General features: G+C 45.8%; 1 protein-coding gene across 10 annotated transcripts in view; it reads right to left on the reverse strand.

Annotated features, from left to right (window-relative positions):
- Positions 1-5,556: 5,556 nt before the first annotated feature.
- Mark3 (microtubule affinity regulating kinase 3) overlaps positions 5,557-16,508 on the reverse strand; it is a 104,137-nt gene continuing 93,185 nt past the window's right edge. For 5 of the 10 annotated variants that reach the window (XM_076849583.2, XM_076849579.2, XM_076849576.2 and 2 more), the window contains 4 exons: positions 14,881-15,138; positions 9,826-9,852; positions 8,480-8,524; positions 5,557-6,525 (listed from right to left, as the gene is read on the reverse strand). In XM_076849583.2, coding sequence (XP_076705698.1) covers positions 6,180-6,525; positions 8,480-8,524; positions 9,826-9,852; positions 14,881-15,138 — 676 coding nt within the window. In that variant the 3' untranslated portion in view covers positions 5,557-6,179. Of the gene's footprint in view, positions 6,526-8,479; positions 8,525-9,825; positions 9,853-14,880; positions 15,139-15,815; positions 15,978-16,508 lie in introns of all 10 variants that reach the window. The other 5 variants (XM_076849581.2, XM_076849580.2, XM_076849585.2 and 2 more) reach the window with 4 other exon arrangements.

Consider the following 16,508-nt stretch of genomic DNA (forward strand, 5'->3'; position numbering starts at 1 on the left):
TGAGACCCAGGACCCACCTATTCCATGCTGCGGGGTCTGTCCTGTACTGGCAGGGCCAAAGCCCTGCTCCCTAGACATTGGGTCGCTTCCTGGTGAGGTAATGGGGACTGAAGCCCCCAGCAGAAGTGCACTGTCTCGAACATGCTCTGTTGGGATGGCGACAAGATGGAGCTGCCTGGGAACTCAAGGTGTCACTGCCCACACAGCCCAAGTGGGACATGAGACAGGCCCTTGGCACTGCCTTCCACCTGCTGTTCCTGCCCTACCCACTGTGCACCTGTCTCCTCTCCCCTGTCCCCACCTAGCAGGCCTCCCCCACAGCCCCCTGATGCCCATGGCGCTCTGTGTTCCTCTGCCTTGGGTGACTGGGTGTCTCAATGACAGGGTTTTATACTTTGTTTATTTTTGTACTCCTAGCCAGCACAGGGTCCTCCAGAGTAGCAGTTAGCTTGGAGAAACTAAATTTCAGGGAGGGGATGAGCATCTTATTTTGGATCCTGGGATCAAATGCAGAGCCTCCTGCATATTGGGCAAGCACTTCCCACTGAGCCCCGCCCCAGCCTCAAGGAGCACAATTTAACCTTCAAATACCTGAACCTCGACCATTTAAAGCCCCCAAGAACAGAAGACCCCCAGGGTAGTCCAGGAAGTGCAGTGCTTCAGGAAATGCAGAAGCAGCCCAACTTCCCAGGTCCCTGGGGTGCTGCTGAGTACCAAATAAGCTAAAGAGGGGCAGCTGGAGACTTCCCTTCTGCTTGGGGGTGGGTCTGGAAGGCTGACTTAAAAACTCCTGGGTGGGTTCAGAGGATAGGGTATGAAGAAACAGGAAGTTGCAAAAGGCAGGGATTTCTCACGGTCAAGGATCATGTGACTTTCCTTTTCCATAAGTCTCAATCTGGTTCACTGACACCCCCGATTCTTCTACTCACTGGGTAAGAAGACATTTATTTCCCCACAGCTGGGATCCATTGGTATGAACACCCAGGCTGCTGGAAGCCTTGCCAACCAAGCACTTAAGGTAGGCCACAGTCAGTCAGCAGAGCATCCAGCCAGGCTGACATCCACGTCCCAAGGTGAACCTCAGGACCACCTTTCTGGTCTCTGGCAGGTGGTGGGAGGCATGCACAGGCTCCCCGGCATAGCTTGGTTTATCCGAGAAAGCACTCAGAAGTAAGGCCACTGCGGGAGACCGTGGCCGATTGGGCTCAAAGAGGCTGGCTGCTATTCTGTTCTTGGGTTGAAATCCAAACCCCACATGACAGTGACCCTCTGGAGCATGGGGCATAGACTAAAGTGCTAAGCCAAATGTTCTTAACCCCCAGAGGACTGCTGATGGTAAATGTCATCCCAAGGCAGGATCAACTACTCTATATCCACAGAAGTCACCATTGGGACTTGGGTGGTGTGACTGACCTGGGCGGAAGGACTGTGGGCATCAGCGATACTGGCAGCTGGATGTACCCTGCTTAGTTCCTGTCCCGGTCTCAAGGCCTCAGCCAGTTGCCAGACAGGAAGGGCTGGTGGAGATGGTGGCTGGGCCAGAAGCCAGACCTAATCCCCCACAGCTGCTGCCTGTTGGTGGCAGGGGCAGCTCTGACTGCCAGTCACCAAAGCTGTCCTGTGCTCTCCAGAGATCTCCTGGGCCTCGTGAAGACTTCTGCAAACACAGTTGCTCATTCTGCACTCAGGGCCAGGGTGCTACTCAAGGTACTCAGGATACAGAAGAGCTGAAGACCTGCCTCCCAGGGCTTCCTGACCCTGTGTTAGCCAGGGCTGGGGAGGGCGGTAGGCAGTCTCTAAGTTTACAAAGGTGACTGCTTGTGGAAGCAAAGCAGCAGACAGCCCAGGAATCCTTGCCTGTCTTCACTCCTGCCCAGGCTCACTCTTTAACTGACCTGGGGCAGGGAGGGCAGCACAGTCCTGTTAGCATGCTGATTCAGACAGCAGGACTGTCCACTTTAGACACAGGAACATTCCTCATCAAGACTCCTCTCTGGCAGTCTTCCCCTGAAAGTCATGAGTGTGCCGCCCAAGACCTCAGTGCCTTGGCTGGGCTAGGAGGGAAGAGGTTGGCATGGGTCCCTGTTTCATGATCCATGCAGTAGGAGATACTGTGGGAGCCTACTACCATCTGCCAGGAGCTCTGCACAGCACATGCCACCTGCCTGGTGGACTGCCCAGCGGCCCTGGGTCAAATGTGATTAGTATTATCCTGACTTTTAGAGCTGTACCTAGGGGGTTTCAGTCATGTAGGTGGTCTCCAAGTGGGTATCAGGAAACCAGGCTACCAAGGCCCATGGCACACACCCCAATCACTAGGCCATTCTAATTCATTTGACTTTTGTGGTGCCTGGGACTGAACCCAGGGGCCTTAAACCCATTCACTTTAACAGGGTGAAGCATGTTAGTGGTCCTGCTGCAGAATGGAATCACTGTCTGTGGCTTTCCTGCCACCCAGACCTAGCCACAGCAGCTGAGCAGAGAGGCATGGTGCCTCTGCTGGGCTGGGTCTCACCTCCTGCCAAGAGTGCCTTCCTGCTTCGAATTCACAGTGGCATCTGTGCAACATCCACTTTGCTGTCTCTCTTTTTTTTAAATTGATATCTTTTTTTATAGCAGATGGACACTATACCTTTATTTTATTTTTATGTGGTACTGAGGATCGAACCTAGTACCTCATGCGCTTTAGGCAAGCGCTCCACCAACTATGCTACAGCCCTAGCCCCTCTGGTTTCCCTTCTGCCTCAAGCCGTCCTGAACACCTGCCTCCTCCTAGTAGTCCTCTGCATACTCCCAGGATGCTCGACAACTTCCCCTACTTAAAGGTGGGCCCCGTGGTCTAAGGGACTCTGGCTTGTCAAACTGTAAAACCGACAACTGACAGACAAAAAACACTAAAAAAAATGACAAGAGCAGCATATTGCGAGCCCTTCCTCCAGTCTGAAATGCGAGCTTGTGGGCTGCCAAGGGTCACTGTGTGGCCATTCACCAGGCAGCAACAGCCCAGGGCGAATTCCACAGCCATGGTCACTGTTCACACATTCCCCATGGAGACTTCACGCTGCTATCCACACCTTCTGGGCTTCTAGGCTTAGGCTTTGAATGCTCACAGCAAGGGCCCCTCAGGTTTGCCTCAGGGTTCTGCCATCACCCCTAGTGGTGAGAGGAAGAGGCCCTAGAGCCCCACTTTACCCCCTTGCAGGAAAGCCATTTTGGCTCCTCTGGCTCACCTCACCTGGAGAGGAAGTCTGCATTCACTGGCCAGTGAGCACTGTTCTCAGGACTAGGACAGCACTCTGCTTGCTGGGTCATCAGAATCAGGACTATGGCTTGCTAGCTGAGATTTCCAGGGGAGAGGTCAACAAAGAAAAGTGGCATTGTCTAAGTCTCAAATGACTTTTAATTTATTCAAGAATATTCTCTTGAAGCTGGGGTTGTGCCAGTGGTGGGAGCCACTGGGTTCAATCCTTAGTACCACATAAAAAATAAAGTTATTGTGTCCATCTACAACTAAAAATATATTTTAAAAAATAAAATGTCATATTCTGATGTGCAATCTTAAGGCAAGCCTGGGCTCCTCAGTGATACCGAAGGTGGAGGCCATAACCACCCTTAAAATCACACCAACACCAACTGGTAACAGACTTCAAGCAAGCTACAGACAGCCGAGGACTCCTCATGTGAGCAGCAACATACTGAAATGCAGCCACAAGGACAAGCAACCAAAGACCGTGGAATATCTGCGTGCATGTGAGGAGGGGACACTTCACCAGGGCACATGGTGAGCACACTTCCTTCAAGTCTAGCTTCCAGTGTTCCACTGGCCCTGTGAATGGTAAGATGAAAACCATTCTAAACAAGCCCATTTGCACAAGTGTCCGTAGGGTGACTGCAGTGTTTTTTGGGGCCAGCCCCACAGTGCTGGATTTCAGAGTGGCTCAGAAGCCTCTGCCCTGAGGAAATGATTTATGGCTGCCTGCCCAGAGGAAGGATAGTGACCAAGAAAGACTGCAGGGGGTGCACACTGCACATGGACCTCCCAAAGAGGCCCTGTGTACCTGGACAGCACCCTGCCCTCTTGTCCAGTAAGTCAGTAGAATATAAACACAGCACCAGGGGCTTGGCATTCTCCATTAAGCAGGCTAGATAGTTCTGGAGACATGACACATTTGACCACTAGGTCATGGGTGAGTGGCTGGCCGGTTCAGCTTCTTCTTCCCATCGACCTGCAGAGGCCCTGGGTGGTCCTGGCTGGTTCACACAACTGCCTGCTTGATGTCTCTGAAGGCTCCTCAAACTCCAGTGTGCAGACCTGCTGTCCTGAGACTCTTCCCTTCCGCCAGGCTCCCTCCAGTCACCTTCCCCCTTTAAACTCACAGCAGCACTCTTCTTTCCTCCAGCTACTCAGACCAAAACCCACACCGGCACCCTTGTTCTTCCCTCTCACTGACCTCAGATCCAATCCAAGAGAAATGCAGTTGTCTCTTATTTCAAAGCACATACAGAGCCCAGTGAGCATCTGCAGCGGGCCCACGCTTGCCTGGACCAGCATGACCTCCCGCCCATTACTGCCAACAACCTCCGCAGGGCTTTCCTGGCTCTTCCTCGCTTGCCCAAGATGAATTCCAAACATAGCTCCAGAGCAGTCCCTGGACACTGAAGGCATGCCACTCTGGCTAGAATCCCCAGCAGCTCCCATGTAAGAGCATCTACAATAGCCCACAAAGCCCACTGACATCCTGGTGCTGTCCCAACATCTCTGCTCCAGGCCATGAGGGTTCTGGCTATTGGGCTCTGCAGTGCTCTCTGCCTCAGCCTGGACAAGCTGCTATTCAAGGAGCCCTGCACCTACCCTTGGAGCTACTCATGACACGACAGCCTGAATGCGGGGCCCTCAGGAGCCTCCAGCCTGCTCTGTGGTGTCCTTTTTTGAGTTTTTATTCGGCACTAAGTAGCTCATTACTTCTTGTTTGTTGACCAGCTGTTGGAATGTATGTTGCAGTCCGACAGAGGTCTGTGTTTTCTGTTCACAGATGGGTCCAGCACAAGAGTGCCCTGTCTGTGGCAGACAGTTAAGTACCTGTGACCGAAGGGCCGTCCAGACTTTCATACTCCTGGCAACAACCAACCCAGGATCTGAAACAACACCCTGATTAAAGTGACAATTTCCCCAAGACACTAAAGCATTAAACTAAGTGACAAGTTCATTACCTCCTCTCCATGACCATGTAGGTGTTATAAAAAAAGCTGTAGGACTGATGTGTGATCCATGAGGAAGGAAAGAGGGACATCATACACTGTACGAAAATCAACTCAGGGCTGCCTGAGCCAGCCTCTCTCCACTGCAGGGTGTGCTCAAGTACCCTCCCTCTCAGCGCATAGGGAAGGCTGGGGAGAAAAGGGATTCAATGCCAGGATCTACGATGAGGACAAAGTGGCCCTGAGCCTGCAGATCTGTTCCTTGGCTTTTACCCACCTTGGTGATGGGGGCAAGGAATGTGCTTTAGGGGCTACCTTAATCTAAGTCTTAAATACAGTATTAGGAGACAATGCAAGTTTTACTGAGAAAAAGTGAATTTTTAATTATCTTGTGAATCTACTTAGAAAAACACACACAAGCAATGTTCACAACTATAAATTGAAACCTTTTTGCACTAAAAAAAAACAAAAAAACAAAAACAAAAACAAAAAACCACAAAACAACAAACACAAAACCACAGGCATGAACTGTAAACCTGTATTAATATCAACTAGTCTTAAGGTTAACTCTTAGCAGTAATTCAGTATTTTCCTCCTTGGCAATTGTAATGTTTTAGCACCAAATGATCTCCCACAGAGGTACTAGTAACAACACTGGCTGCTAGTGTAAGGAGATGTTTCCACATACACTCCTTGCACACACACCTTCCACTCACACCAACAAGGAGACATGTGCAGATGGTGTCACACGCTGACTCCAGGGCAATGGAAACAAGACAGAGGCACGGGTCACACGACTTTAATGTAGTGCATTTGTAGAAAAGGCCAGCCTCCGCTCCCAGGCGTGCGCTTGTCCTCAGACTTTAATGTCATGATTTAGAAGATGCAGACGTTATTGCCTAAATATTATTCTATACATTTCCATCAGTGTTCAGGAAAACACTTTAAATTGCTACTTAATTTACACCATAGTGACTGGGTTACAGCTTTAGCTCATTGGCAATTTTGGAAGCAATATTTTTGAAAGCTATGGATGTCCCTGATATCCGCTTGAACCGGACCCCATTCAGAGACAGTCTCGGCAGCTTACACACCTCCATCTCCCACTGCACCATGTTCTCTGCGTGCCCGTCACCCTGGACGCAGAAGAGCAGGAAGCGCTCCCTCTGCTCATAGTCGCAGTTATTGGCGTCCAGCACTTTGCGGATTTCCCGCATCATATCACTGGGATCCATGGAACTAGTGGTTTTCATGCTCCAGGTGAAGCGCAGGGAGCGAGGCTTTGCTTCTTTGTTCTCATCCTTCGGCTCAGCATGGACGTTGCGACTGGAATGCACAGGGGCAGGGTCATTCTCTACTGTACAGGACAGCGAGCCCTTTCTACCATCAACACAAAATGACAATGACCTCCACCCTTTGCCTGTGCAGACTTGCATTTGCTAGGAAGTATTCATCTGTTCCCACCATCCCAACCAGAAGCCACATGCACAAGAATCTACCTGGCTGAAAAGTCTTCACCAGCCCCTCTACTGACTAAAACTAAGAGAGTGATTTACTCAGCAGAGTCCTTGGAATCAGCACAGTGAAGACAAGGCCCAGGCCTGTGCCTGGGAAGTACTGGTGGCCTGCCTCCCACTCTGCCTAACCCACCACTGTTGCGCTGCTAATCTAGTCCTGCTCACCATGACTGTGGCAGAAACTATACTCAGGATTACCAGGGGACTCCACGCCTACAGCTCACAATCACTCTTCCCTGTCAACAGCCCCAGATGCTGAGTGCACGGCCAGGTTGGCCATCCTTATGGTCACTTCCATTCCAATGTTTTTCCTTTTCTCCATTTTGCTAAATTTCCAATTTCATAGTTAAAAACAAAAACAACATCTGGTGGCATGTGCCTGCAAGTCCCAGCTACTTGGAAGCCTGAGGCAGGAGAGTCACCTGAGCTCTGAGTTCTAGACCAGCCTGGGCAATACAGAGAGATCTCATCTCCTTATTCCCAAAGAAGAAAAAAGGAAGAATTCTTAGATGTCACAATCTTATTAGTGGAAAAGATGGAAAAATGACAAATTTCAGCTCAATCTGTGCCACACAGGAATGATCTACCCAGTGAGTGGATTATTCAGATCACATGCTAAAATTCTGTTTTGAGATATTTGAAAGGTCATAAAAGAGAGCCCTAGCTCTCACAATTTGGGACTGTGATTGAGGAAACAGCATCAGCTCAGGAGAGGGAGGGCAAGATGCTGGAGGGTCACAGGAGGGGAATCCAGCCTGGCAAGACAGTGAGACCAGGCAGGACAAGAAGAAAGGGCCTGCTGGGGGCAGCCTGAGCGCTCTGAAGAGCCCCTAAATGGGATTTCAACAAAATACCATTCAGCCAAGGATGAGTTTTGTTTTGAGCAGAAAAACCCAAGGTATGGAGGCAGGAAGTATAGGATGTGTTCCTGGGGCAGAGTGCACAGGTTGCCTGCAACAGGCACAGTAGTACCCCAGGACAGCCCGAGGCCCTTGCTCAGCAGTTGCCATGGTGGGCCTCATCTTGCTTGGCATAGGAGGCTGGTCCCATCATCCCCTTCCTATAGAGGATAGGCAATGAATTTGTACAGCAAGAATCTGATCCAGTCTGGGACAGCAGGCCCGGGGGAGGCTGTCTGGTGCTCACCCTAACTCTGCTTCAACAGGATAGCTGCACCAGCACTCAGGGCCTTGAATTCTGTCACCAGAGCTCACCCTGGAAAGACCAGGAGGAGCAAAGGGGTTAAGGAGGTCCTGACATAGCATGGTGGTGACAGGTGTGAAGCAGGCCAAGTGGAGGAGACCTACAACTACAGAGACAGTCCTAGGCCCATCTGTGACTCCATATCCACGTAATGATAGCCACATAAAACCAAAAAGCAAAATATGACTTCTATAATCATCTTAGAAGAGGCAAATATATCTGGAAAAATGAAAATTCTACTCAGTGTTCTATATTTGTTCCTTGAGAAGAGAACCATGTGAGGAGCCAGGGAGAAGTCCAGGGCCACCCCCACACTCCCCACCAGGCGCAGGGCCTGAACACAGCCATGCACTCAATACACAAGCAAATTCAAAAGTGGCTGGGAAGGCTTCTGCAGCACGCCAGCGCCCTCGTGTGGCTCTGTACCAGGCCCACCTCACAAGTCCTCTCCAAGGACCAGCAGGATTAGGCTGCAAAGCATTCAGAAAAGGTCACCTTTGCCACAGAAATGAGGCAAACACTAGAAAAAGTTTTAAGTAGATAGAAATCATTTCCCTCACCTTGAGCCCTCATATCGCCCGTTCCTCTCATACTCAGTTGGAAGCCTCAACGAACAGAGTGTGGAAGCAAAGAGAAGTGGAGAAGAGAAGAGAGATCTTACACAGCAGCACAACACTGTCCTGAACACACACATCATGCAGCGAACACATCTGAGTACTTTCTAGTCACCAGTGAGCCTGCGCCAGTGCTGTGTGCTTCTCTGGGAGGACATGGGCATGCACAGGGCTGGGCAGCATGCCACATTGTCCTCCCACCTCTTCACCTGGGCACCTCCATGCCTTGGACCAGAGTGGCTCTGGGTTTTGTACCTCACCCACAGAAGAATGGGTTTCCAATTGAAAGGAAATAAGGCTATCAGTTGAACTCTGCATTAAATTACAACATTTTCTGTCCAAGGGAAAATTTGACAACGAGGAAGATCAACTGAGAAATAGTCAAGGAGTGGAATTCCCAGCAGGAAGAAAGCACTTTTCTCACAGTTAAAAGAGCCTTCCAGTGACCAATCAGTTTTGTAAACACAAAAACTGGCAGCCTGGCCTTCCTGCTCCCAATAAGCACAAGCACACTGTGGTCCTTAAAGGCAGACTTCCTGCCTCATAAGTGTGGATTCCAAAGGCAGCAGTATTTTTGGCCTCTTGATTGTCAACACCAAAAACATTAATGAAATCAGAATGCCTCTTATTGCAGTGCTCTAGGGAAAACAGTGAGAGGTGCTTCTTCAGTGCTAGTAGGAAGTGGCTTTAGATAGAACACTGTTTACTCTTCAATTCTCCAAAAATATTAAAACACTTCTGTTCTGCAGCTGCTCACATCTTAATATCTGAAAAATTCAAACGTAATGAGGCTGTAGGTTTGGATTATACGCTTGTCTCCTATATTGGAGTATTAGCCAATTTCTGTCATTTTTAAAGCCTTTCGCCAATCCAATCCTCAGTAAAATAAAAATGATGACTAACTCAATTACCACTTACCTTTTTGCATGCTTGTGGCTAATCATTAATTGTACATTCATGTTACTGAACATCCCGTTCTTCAAACAGGAGCATGCTAAGTGTTATTAGTATAAAGACAGAATTATTTGGATGCTAAATAATTCTACCAAAGACAGGAAATGCAGAGCATGCACAGGCCTTTCGCTGCAGGGGTGCCACAATTCTTTTAAAATGTCTGACAGAGTTAATCTATTTCTTTCCAGTTTCCCCTTGAGGAAATAAGTATTTAGTTCTCAGCAGAAAGTTTAGTTTTTAAGGAAAAAACAGGGCCAGAAAGCCAAACCTGATGTTAATTGCAGGAGCCATTTGGTGGGATGAGGATTGAAAAATAAGTGTGCATATATAAATCCTACCTTTTGATAAACCTGAATGACATGTTTCTAAAAGAAATTAAGCCAAAAAAAAATTAATAGAAAGGACTCGCACAATTTATATAGAAAATCTAATCAATTGTAGAGAAAAAAGAAAACAAAAACCAAAAACCCTAAACAAATAGGGCTCCTCTTCCAGCCAATAATCAATGAGACAATGACATTCATTGAAAAAGTAAAATGTATTACAGGTAATTAAAGGAGTATGTTATCATTTAATTAGAAATATATTAAAAAAAAACTACTTGTAAGAAGAAGTTTAGAAGTAAATATTGACATTGGCTGTAATTAAATTTACTTAAAGTTGTTTAGATGGATAAACTTTTAAGAAAGAATTCAATGTCTTAGGTTCAAGAAATGATATGTCACTTGTAACGTACTCGTAATAACATTTCTAAATTTTCTTCGGAACGTTATGAACAAAAATCTTGCTTTCTCATACATAAACACAAAAATCTCACTACAAAAGATTTAACTATGAAGAGCATCATTAATTATTTCAGGTAGATGACTTAACAGAAAGTTTGTTACAGTGGTATGATATAAATTGCTTTTTAGGCTACTGAGAGATTTAGATCTCAAAATGAAAATAAACTACCAAGATAAAACAGTATGGATTTATCTAATAAAATGGAAGAACTATATTTAAGAGGGGTCACACTAAGGTCAGTGAAAGAAATTTAAGGAGATACTCAGGTTATGCTGAATAGATTCTGACAATACATTTTTCAAGCTATGGATCAGGTTCTCCTAGTCATATGATCAGCTGCCTTAGGCTCAGCTCAGATCCAACAGGACACAGGGGCACTCAGATGTATCTGCTAGAGACTGAAGTAATGAAATCCCTGGATTTTTTTTTTTTTTTTGGTACCAGGGACTGAATTGACCACTGAGTCACATCCCCGGTCCTATTTTGTATTTTATTTAGAGACAGGGTCTCACTGAGTTGCTAAGTGCCCCGCTTTTGCTGAGACTGGCTTTTTTTTTTTTTTTTTTTAAGAGAGAGAGAGAGAGAGAGAGAGAGAGAGAGAGAATTTTTTAATATTCGGCAGACACAACATCTTTCTTTGTATGTGGTGCTGAGGTGAGGCTGGCTTTGAACTTGTGATCCTCTTGCCTCAGCCTCCCGAGCCACCATGCCCAGCAAATCCCTTGATTTTTTTTCCCCTTCTAATTTGGATTTAATGCTGGCATTGCTTCAAAGATTAACTGACAAAAACAGACAACTGCAAACCACCATCAAATGTGGCACACTGTAGGCTGTCTACTTTAAAGAAACACATTCGTGAAATATTTTAAAAATAACACTACATAACTATTAAGGTGGCATTACCTGAAAGATTATTTTAGTTGAAAAAAAAAAAGAGCTTTTAAATTACATTTTCATATCTAAGTCTTCTGTCTGGGAAGTCAGAATTATTTTTCTGACCCGTGAGAAAGGTGGAAGGTGCTGGCAGAGGGGAGCCTTGTACCCTGAGGGGGAACAATTTTGTTCTGGACCACTGTAAATGGTCCCCAGCTCTCCAAAGCCATGCACTGTTCACACCTGACCAGTGTGTTAAAGTGCCAGGGTCCACTGTTTTAGCTCTCCAGGCACTGCAATTTGAATCCTAGCAATTTTTGCCAAGGAGAGAAGCAGCTTCAACTGCAGCAGCAAGGATTTTGACTATTTTTAAGAACAAGCTGTCTGTAACCAAAGTATAGTATTAAAGAAGATGATAGCCCTCAATTTGTGAACTTTCACACATTAGGATAAAGAACTTTCTGCAAAAATTTTGGGGGGAAAATAGCCTGGAAATTCTAAAATAAGAAGATTACTTAGTTTGTCTTTTTTTTTTTTTTTTTTTTAAATAAGAAACTTTGATCTTTAATTTCAATTCAAATACTGTATCATATGAAATAAATGTAATTAGGGGGCTGAGGTTGTGGCTCATTGGCAGAGTGCTCACCTAGCACATATGAGGCCCTGGGTTCGATTCTCAGCACCAAATAAAAATAAATAAATAAAAATAAAAGGTATTGTGTCCAACTACAACTAAAAAAAAAAAAGAAGAAAGAAAAAGAAATAAATGTAATTAGAAAATAAGCAAGCACCAAGAATTCATGCCCCCAGTGGCCTTTTACTGAATTCTCCCAGGGGAGTGCAGGGCAGGGCAGCAAGCTCTGCTCCAGAGCCAGACAGAACTAGTTCAGCTGTGTTTTTGCTATAGGATATGTGCTCCGCCTTAACCTTCCGAACCTTGGCTTCAATTTCTTCTACAAAATTGGGAATATCACCGGGTGCTCTGGCGCACACCTGTAATCCCAGCGACTTGGAAGGCTGAGGCAGAATTGTGAGTTCAAAGCCAGCCTCAGCAATGGTGAGGCACTAAGCAACTCAGTGAGACCCTGTCTCCCAATAAAATACAAAACAGGGGTGGGGATGTGATTCAGTGGTCAAGTGCCCCTGAGTTCAATCCCCCGTACCAAAAAAAAAAAAAAAAAAAAAAAAGAAAGAAATGTGTGTATATATTATTTTATAGAGAAAATACTCATACATAAAAAATCTGTGCACACTACACACACATCTCTGGATAAAATGAGTATATTTACATATCCATCTGAGCTCACAGTAGGCATTCAAATAATGGTAGTTCATTAACCAATGATAGTCTCAAGGTAACTACAAAATAAATTTAAGGGTTCAAATAGTGTGCAAGGTCTTATTTAAAAAGCCCATTACAGTCAGGCACAATGGTGCACACCTGGGCTAGGGATATAGCTCAGTTCGTAGAGTGCTTGCCATATATGGACAATCTCTAGCACCACACACACAGACAAAAGGTGCATGCCTGTAATTCCAGCAGCTTGGGAGGCTGAGACAGGAGGACACAAGTACGAGGCCAGCCTCAGCAATTTAGCAAGACTGTGCCTCAAAGTAAAAACCAAAAAGGCCTGGAGATGTAGCTCAATGGTAAATTGTTGTGAGTTAAATCCACAGTATCAATCAATATAAAAAGCCCATTATAAAAACCAGGTGTGGTAGCGCACATCTGGATTCTCAGTGACTCTGGAAGCCAAGGCAGGAGAATCACAAGTTTGAGATCAACCTCGGGGCTGGGGATGTGGCTCAAGCGGTAGCACGCTCGACTGGCATGCGTGCGGCCCGGGTTCGATCCTCAGCACCACATACAAAGAAAGATGTTGTGTCTGCCGAAAACTAAATAATAAATATTAGAATTCTCTTTCTCTCTCTCAAAAAAAAAAAAAAAAAAAAAAAAGAAAGAAAAAAAAAAGAGATCAACCTGGTCTCAAAAATAAAAAGGGCATAAAGGTAGCTCAGTGGTAGAGGTAGAGCATGAAGTCCTGGGTTCAGTTCCAGTACCAAAAAAAAAAAAAAAAAAAAAAAAAAGTCTATTACAGAACAAAGTGTGTGGGCACCTTTTCTGAATTTTGACAGACTTTACTGCTATATATTCCTTTGGCCCAGAGGAGACAACACCTGCTCATATTATGCAGGAATGGGGAGGTAAACTGCCAGAAAATTATAGTATCTCCTCCATCTTGTGTCACTCAAGCTTTAGAGGCAGATTACATTTCAGCCTAGTCCTGAGGAAGGAGCTGAGGGACATACAGGTCTGAGACAGGCTGATCCTTTCAGGGTGACCCCAGAGAAAGAAGCTATCCTGGAGCCTCCTGACTGTGCTTGGACTGAACTCCCTAGTTGGTCACTGAAGTGTACCCTTTCAACCATTCTCTTCTGCCTACTATGGAACAGGGTGTCTTAGTAAAGGGGCTGTGAGAAGAGAGAGTCAACTAAAGCCTCCAGCTCATTTGACTTGTAGTTAGAGCCAGCAGGCTTGGAAGCCCTCCCTCATCAAGTGACTGAAGTCCTGACAACAGACTTGACTGTTGAGCACAACTCACTGAAGTTCTAGGTGACTGATCTTAGATGAAATAAAATGACTGGAGGGATTAAGGAGACTGAAAAGTGACATCTGGCTCAAGTGTAAATAATAGAGATGGTATGAAACTGTGCAGGGAGCTAAGGGACCAGAGGAGGAAGGGCTCTGACCACTTAGGCCCCTGAGAAGATCCTGTTGTTGCTCCCTAGGACACAGGCGGTAAGCAAGAGTGTCTGCACGGGAACACTTGCAAGAGACCCTGGTCACACTGATCACAGAGAGGATGACTTCAAAGAATTTCCTCAGGGGACTGCAACTTGAGTTTCAGGGCACACTGCTGCCTGATGGTGCATTTCACTGCCTGCTTGTGGTGCAAGCAGCAGCCTTTATTTTTCTCTTTTATCAGCCAATGTCACTATGTTTTCTGCATATTCTACGCTAGATTAGAAATAAAACCACCTCTAGAGACCTTAGTTTCCCAAGCTCAAGGCCTACTGAACAAATAAGCATTGAATATGCAATTAGATATTATTGAGAATAAGCTGGGGTTTTATCTAGAAAATTATCGCATTTAAGAAAGTTATCTTGGGCTGGGGATGTGGCTCAAGCGGTAAAGCGCTTGCTTGGCATGTGCGTGGCGCTGGGTTCAATCTTCAGCCCCACATACAAATAAAATAAAGATGTTGTGTTCGCCGAAAACTAAACAATAAATATTAAAAAAATCTCTCTCTCTCTCTCAAAAAAAGAAAGTTATCTTGCTTTCAATGTTAACTTCCTGAGACCAAGAGAGAGAACAATTTCCTGATTTAGCCTCTGAAAAACTTAGTGCTCATTACTCAATGATGATGAAGTCAGAGAAGATAAAATGTCTTGCTTCTCTGTGTCTTGGGATGATCACAATGGATCTGTCTTCTGTCCTGGTGACTGCTACAGAGTGCCAACCGCTTGCCCACCTGCCCTGAACGTGCCACATGGACAGATAAGTAATCAGAAAGAATAATAATTAAAGAACTATAACAAAACCTTCCAAGTGCCAGGCAACTTGTAGGGCTATGAAAACCTAAAAGCTTGGAGCTCCATACTTGCCACATAGAAAACACATTCCTCTTTTGCTCTGTTTGCTTGAACACCCCCAGCACCACCTGGCACTTACCTTCTTGTGAGTTTTGAAGTTAATTTACTAAAAAGATTTGTGGAGCCTCTGCTTCGAGTCTGAGACAGTGGTGTGGCTTCATGGGACAGGCTGGGAGAGGCAGGAGGGCCATTGTATGTTGCAGTTCGCCGTTCCCGGGGCTGGCCATGGAAAGTGCTACGAATGGCAGTGCCTCTTGGGAAGCGGATTCGGTCTGGGGTGGTGGCACTGCTAATACTGTGGGTTGAAGCAACCGGAGTTCTCTGATCAGGAATGGTGCTAGGAGACCAGAAAACAAGAGACTCTGACATCTTTGTTCACAAAATCATGGCACATGAAAATTTATAATCACTATGCGGAGAAAGTCAGGTATAGAGAAATCAGTGGAAAAAATCAGGTATAATGTATCCAGATCCAAGGGGAATTTTATAGAACTTAGAAGCAAAAGGTAAGTTCAGTGGGAAAGGGTATCAAAGGAACAGGACAGAATGGACAAGGCCTCAAAGAGATTAAGGGAAAAGTTTGAACACATATTCAAGGACAAAATTAAAGCAGAGGAATTCCAGGACAGAGAACAGCTAACTCACACTCTTCTCCCCCTTCACTTCCCTCTCAAATTGCTCACACACAGAGAACCATGCCAAAACGAAAGGAAGGACTGCAGGTCCTGAAGAACTGAAGAACAGGCAACTAAAAAGTTTGGAAGCACACAAATGGCATAAAGTTCCACATGCTGAAAGCAACTTGGGGAGGAGAGGGAATGTCTCACACCCTCTGTAATATGGAGAGACACACAGATGACCAAGGACACCATGAGCAGGATGCGCTTAACTAAAACCAGACAGAGGAGGACATCTTGTGGACAACTGCAACAAAATCTTAACTATAGAATCCACGGCACAGAATTAAGCAGCAGCGGGTGACACTGGTTTCACGAGGAATGTGAGTTTTCTTACGTAGCCTTGAAGTTATCTCCTTCACTGTCTATTGGAGGTAACATCATCTTGGGGTGCCCAGAGGCTGACATGGACATCGACTTCTGATGTCTCAGCCGACAGGTAGAAGATGTGGCACAGACTGAGGCAGGGCTAGCTGCATAAGCGAACACTTCCGTCAGGCTGGGGGGTGGGTCAGGCAGAGGCAGAAACAACAGCGTGCTGAAGCAGTGGCCTGCTAAGCACACGCCGCCCTCCCCAGGCCCCTTCCAGACACATTCTGGAGATTTTGGGGCGATTGCTGACCTGTTAGCTGCTTTTTTTCAAACAGTAATTTTAAAAGTTTATTACCTTAGAGAAAATAAGAGCTCTAGATATTCATGTGAGAGGAATGGTGTCTTTTGAGATTTGCATAAAATAATGTCTACTCTAAAAGAGATGTTTCAATACAAATCCAGATGGTAAAGTGAATAAGTGATAAGAATACATGCTCTCAACCTAATCCCCAAATGTAATGACTATTTTTTAAAAAAAAATTTTTAGTGTATATATATATATATATTTTTAGTGGTAGATGGACATAATACCTTTATTTTTATTTTTACGTGGTGCCGAGGATTGAACCCAGTGCCTCCCAAGTGCAAGTGCTCTACCACTGAGCTACAACCCCAGCCCACTGTAATGACCATTTATTTATGCAGTCCTAGGGGTTGA

This window comes from Callospermophilus lateralis, chromosome 3 (genome assembly GCF_048772815.1).
Source record: "Callospermophilus lateralis isolate mCalLat2 chromosome 3, mCalLat2.hap1, whole genome shotgun sequence".
NCBI classification, from domain to species: domain Eukaryota; kingdom Metazoa; phylum Chordata; class Mammalia; order Rodentia; family Sciuridae; genus Callospermophilus; species Callospermophilus lateralis.